Raw genomic sequence first — 4880 nt, 5'->3', positions numbered from 1 at the left:
GACAACATGAGGTTTTGCTTTTTCAGTTGAGTAAGACCGAACGCTTCTCTGGCAGGAGAAGGTGGCGGGCCGGGGTTGGTCTCAGCAGGGCCCAGTTGGTCTCTTGCTGCTGGTGTACTTGGTGACGGCCTTGGTGCCCTCGGAGACGGCGTGCTTGGCCAGCTCGCCAGGCAGCAGCAGCCGGACGGCCGTCTGCACCTCGCGGCTGCTGAGGGTGGTGCGGCCACTGTACTGGGCCAGGCGCGAGGCCTCCACAGCCAGGCGCTCCAGCATATCATTGACAAAGGAGTTCATGATGCTCATGGCCTTGGAGGAGATGGCAAGGTCGGGGTGCACCTGCCGGATGGTAACCGGACACTGGCTCAACCTCACACACCATCACCCTGGAAGGAGTGGTGGCTCCACTCCCCAGCCCAGACGGGCGCTCTAGCTCCAAAAGCACCCGCAGCTGCCACCCTAAGGGTTTCAAATCATGGGCCACTTTAAACTCAGGATAGGCTCCCATGATGCTATAGGAGTTTAGGATTGCACTGGCAGAAGCCTCCTCACAATCCCCATGAAAATCATGGCTGTGAGGGATGGAAATACTCCTGTTTCCAAGTCCTAGCTACAGGCTCATGCTGACAGCTGTGGCCTAGAAAACTTATGGCCACTTACAAAATGCTCTCATCTCCACATCAAAAATCACCAGATACCTACTCACAGGGCCAGAAGCAGCTATTTCTACTGTACTGACTTGCATGAAATTACTTCTTCAGGCTGAGCCAAGCACCAGAGCTCATTCCCTCTAGGAAACGCTTTCTGCTCTGGATCCATCTCTACTACCCCTAGAATCCACCCCCTCATCTTCTAAGCTTCAGCTAGGGCTCTCCCATACCTACACTTACATTGTTTTTTCTTTCCCCATCTCTCTAGAAACACAGATTTTTCTTCCTTGCCCTTTATGGTGTTAACATACAACAGGCAGAAGTTACTTTATGTACAAAGCAATTTGTAGCAGAAAAGAAACATTTACTTACCTGCTTCAGTACTTTGTAAATGTAGACTGAAAATGCTTCCTTTCTCTTTGGCTTTCTCTTAGATCGCTTTTCCCCAGAAGCAACAGCATGACCATGTTTCTTCAAAGGTTCTGGGATCATCTTAACCTCCAACAGAACAGCCAGCAAGTGCTGTGGGGCTGGTTATATAGCACAGGCAGCAGGACCTAACCTGCCTCAGTTGCAGCCCCCAAGAAGCAGGACAAGTACACACCTGTGGCTGATGATTCCACTTTGCACTACATGAAAAGCAGCTGGCCTGAGAGGAGCTTGGAAATGACAGCTTCAATTAAACTTTCAGACCTGAGAAGTATGAGAGTAACTGGGGCAAAGAGGGACAAGAGCCGAAGCATCTAATTTACAGGAGACAGAATTACTAGAGAAGAGCCATTCCCAGGTCCAAAAGGCATTTGGTGAAAGGAGGGATCTTGCTTTGGTGCAAGGCTGTGAATTGGAGTACTCAGGGTACTCCAGAATCAAATGGAATCACATCTGTTCTATGGAACAGGTAATGCCATCAGGGGAAACCCAGTAACTGCAGGAAGCATTGATCCAGAGATGAAACGATAGCACTGTAAACATCCTACCAGCCAAATTTCCCTGCTACCTAGCCTGCTCTTGGGATCCCACCTGCTGCACACAACAGGGCCTGGAATGTCAGGAGGGGGGGCAGTGGAAGGCTGACACCCCAAGTGTGGATTTGACTTGTCTTGGAAACCAATGATTACACTATTGAGGGTAAATGTGACACAGGATTTAGGCTTAGCCAGGAAAAACATGCAGCAGAAACATGGACAAAACAGTTTTCTGCACTTTGGAGGGAAAAGGAAGCCTTTCAGCAGACACCACTACAGCCATTTCATAAAAGGGTGATGCCAGCATGCTTCTATGGTGGGGTTCTCTGTGCTGACATGTGGAATATCCTGCTCAGGCACACACATCATATTGGCACATCCTGAGCAAATCACATCTTCCAAAGAGTGAGCTCAGGAGGCCTACTCATCGGGCAGTGATTCTGCTACTGCTTGTGCAGCCCACAGTGTTTCACTGAAATGTTTTGTTCTCAGCCTGTCCTCATGGGGAGGTGCCTGACCACCCTCCCCTAGTGCAAATAACTGCCACAGTGACAAGGGGGGTCAGTGCCACAGTGGGGTTCTTGCTCCCAGAAACTGAAACATCAGTGATCAGGCAGTACAGGCTGGAATGGTCGTGTCAGTGCATCTGTGAAGGAGAATGGGCTTGTGAAGATATGTGGCAGTGGGATTCTCTTGAAACAGGAGTGACCAATACTAGCAGTGAGGAGCAGGGGACATCACCACTTGTGCTTCGTAAGGGGCCCTGTGTTGTCAAGGTACAGTACAGGGCTCCCCCCTCGGAGGGACAGTCCACCACCCTCCTTGTAACGGGAGCTGTGTTTCCTTGGTCTCAGGTCACAGCACACAGGGAGGGACTCTTGTGCCGAAGGAGCTGGGGGCTGTTGTACCCCTCCCCAGCTGCCACCCTGTTTGTGATACACAGCGTTACACAGTGATAAACACACAGCTGTCTTTTCTGAAAAAAAAAAACATTTAGTTGGAAGGGAGCCCGTTGGTGGAGGAACAGCAGCTGGTCACTCAGCATTAGGCACAGGAAGTCTTTACACACCAAGGGTGGAGGCTTGTCCACTGAGCAGTACAGTCAGCTCTGAACCCTCAGGTTTGGAGAATTACCATCTGCTTCCCTGGACTCCATGTGCTAGAGGCTGTACACGCTGCTGTGCTAGGCCTGCCCCATCCTGCTGCTGGTTTTGTGGTGTATGGATCTACTTGCAGCACACACACAAGGGAATCCCACAAGCCTGCACCTGCCACCTCTGGCTGTGTTAGAGCCAACCTTTCTTTTGGATAACAGGCAAGTGTGACTGTGCAGGTGCTGGGTCACTTTTACAAAAATTACCATCCTAGCATCTAAGGAGCAATTCTTGTAATTTATTGATAGTTTTGCTTTTCTGCAAACCCAGAAAATTCTCAGCTGGAACAGCTTGAAGTGGCACTGCCTCAGCTTGTTGCTGTCTGAGATCAGTGCTCCAGGACAAGTCTGCCACAGCTACTTCAGCACAGCCCAACAAACTGTCACCACGGAACAAACTGAGGTTAAATCAAGGCTGTTAAAGCACGTTTATGGATTCCATTTTACAAGTCCTGGCCTACTGTGACCCTTAGTACAGCTACAGCTGCTTTTGCTTCTAACATGTATTTGTGGCCCTTGTTTATACATCAGAGACATGTCTGCATCCGGGTAGTTCCTCTCTCTTTGCAGCACCAGATAGGTAACAGTGCTCTTGGCTCCATGAGTACAACAATGCTCCAACTACTGCCCTTCATGCTGGCTGTCATCCCAGCATCCCCAGGCCATTCTCAGGGTTTACCAATCCCTAAGGACTCAGTGTAAGATTGTATCCTCCATTTATTACCACAGATCTGAAATGTAGTGAAACGAATTGCTGTCAAATCTTTGGTAAGGAAAAGGACAAATAGCTCTAGCTTCAGTAAGGACTCTGACCTCACCATTCTTAGAGCCACTTCACAACCGTTTCCAACTCACCAACACTTCCTACAACCTAGACAGCAGAACAAACAGACCTGCATTAATCTATTATTTAACTTGTGACCCATCAGTCTTTTCAGTAATCACTTCCCTGTGAGTTTTCATGCCTACCTGATAACTTCCAAGTCCTCCACTGTGAGATATTTATCCAGGTGACATTTACTGCCATCTAGACCTTTCTGCAGAACTAACTTGGAAGCACTTATACTAACTGGCATTATTTTCCTAGAAAACATATTATTTTTCTCCTCTCAGGTCATTGCTAGAACCGGTGAAAAACCTGAAGGGTCCTATTTGATCTACTGGAAGCAGCTCACATTGTGACATTTGTCCTATGGATGACACTCAGTGCTTCCACAGCGGCAGCCACAACTTGGATGGGCCCTTTGGGAAAGAAAAATAAGACTCTACTCAAAAGTCAAAGCCAGTCAGTTGGCACCAAAGAATACACTGCATGGGAGCACAACTCCTTCTTTGTCCTGTCCTTCGATTCACCCAGGCACTTGTGCTGCCAGATGGGCTGCTGGGCTACATGAGCCTCTCCTGTGACCAGTGTTGTCACCCTCATGTGTCAGAAATAATTAAAACGATGACTCGTGATCAAAAAAAGCTATTAGATTCAATTTGCTACCTACCTTTCTCTTTAGTACTCTTTATTCTAGTACTAAATTAAAAATGTATTTTATTCAAGCTTCTGTGTCTCAGGGTGAGGTTTGAACATCAACTTTTCCAAAAATCTGTTACTGAGAACAAAAATAACAACTAGACTTCAGTTGATTAGTCTTTAGTTAAACCTGCAAGGACCAAGCAACTAATTCAGAATCCAAAATTCCTACATTGAGTCTTATTATTAGACAATTCAAGGTGAAGCAAAACACCACACCTGAGCCAGTGTGTTTGTAAGAACACACGCTGGTGTTCCATAGATCTATGTTCTGTCTCTAACAATGATCTTCAGAACACTTTCAAGTTGTGTCTGTCACTATCTGCAACAGAGGCACCCATGGCCTGTTCTGTGACTCACTGGAGATGCAGAGTTCAGTCTGGCTGAGCAGAGGTGCCCCAGGTGGGAGGACCCTGCTCAGTGCCTCCACAACTCAGTGCTCACCACTTCACATCTCTCAAGTTCTGGCCACAGCTTTGGTTGTACTGAGGAACTGAGCATTTAGCAGGAAGGGCTGATCTCACTCAAAGCTCAGGACTTGCTGACTCACCCCAGCACAACCCAACTACCATGGCTCACAAAACAAGACAAGA

At 48.0% G+C, this 4880-nt stretch overlaps 1 protein-coding gene across 1 annotated transcript; it reads right to left on the bottom strand.

Annotated features, from left to right (window-relative positions):
* LOC128816626 (histone H2B type 2-K1) lies at nucleotides 1–1436 on the bottom strand. The gene is made up of 2 exons (XM_053994401.1): nucleotides 1020–1436; nucleotides 1–336 (listed from the first exon to the last, which is right to left on the bottom strand). The coding sequence occupies exons 1-2, from the start codon at nucleotides 1137–1139 to the stop codon at nucleotides 82–84; spliced, it is 375 nt and encodes a 124-aa protein (XP_053850376.1). The 5' UTR covers nucleotides 1140–1436; the 3' UTR covers nucleotides 1–81.
* Nucleotides 1437–4880: the final 3444 nt, after the last annotated feature.

This window comes from Vidua macroura, chromosome 1 (assembly GCF_024509145.1).
Source record: "Vidua macroura isolate BioBank_ID:100142 chromosome 1, ASM2450914v1, whole genome shotgun sequence".
Classification (NCBI taxonomy): domain Eukaryota; kingdom Metazoa; phylum Chordata; class Aves; order Passeriformes; family Viduidae; genus Vidua; species Vidua macroura.
Note: the sequence above shows the minus strand (reverse complement) of the source record. Positions and strands in the feature narration are given on the sequence as shown.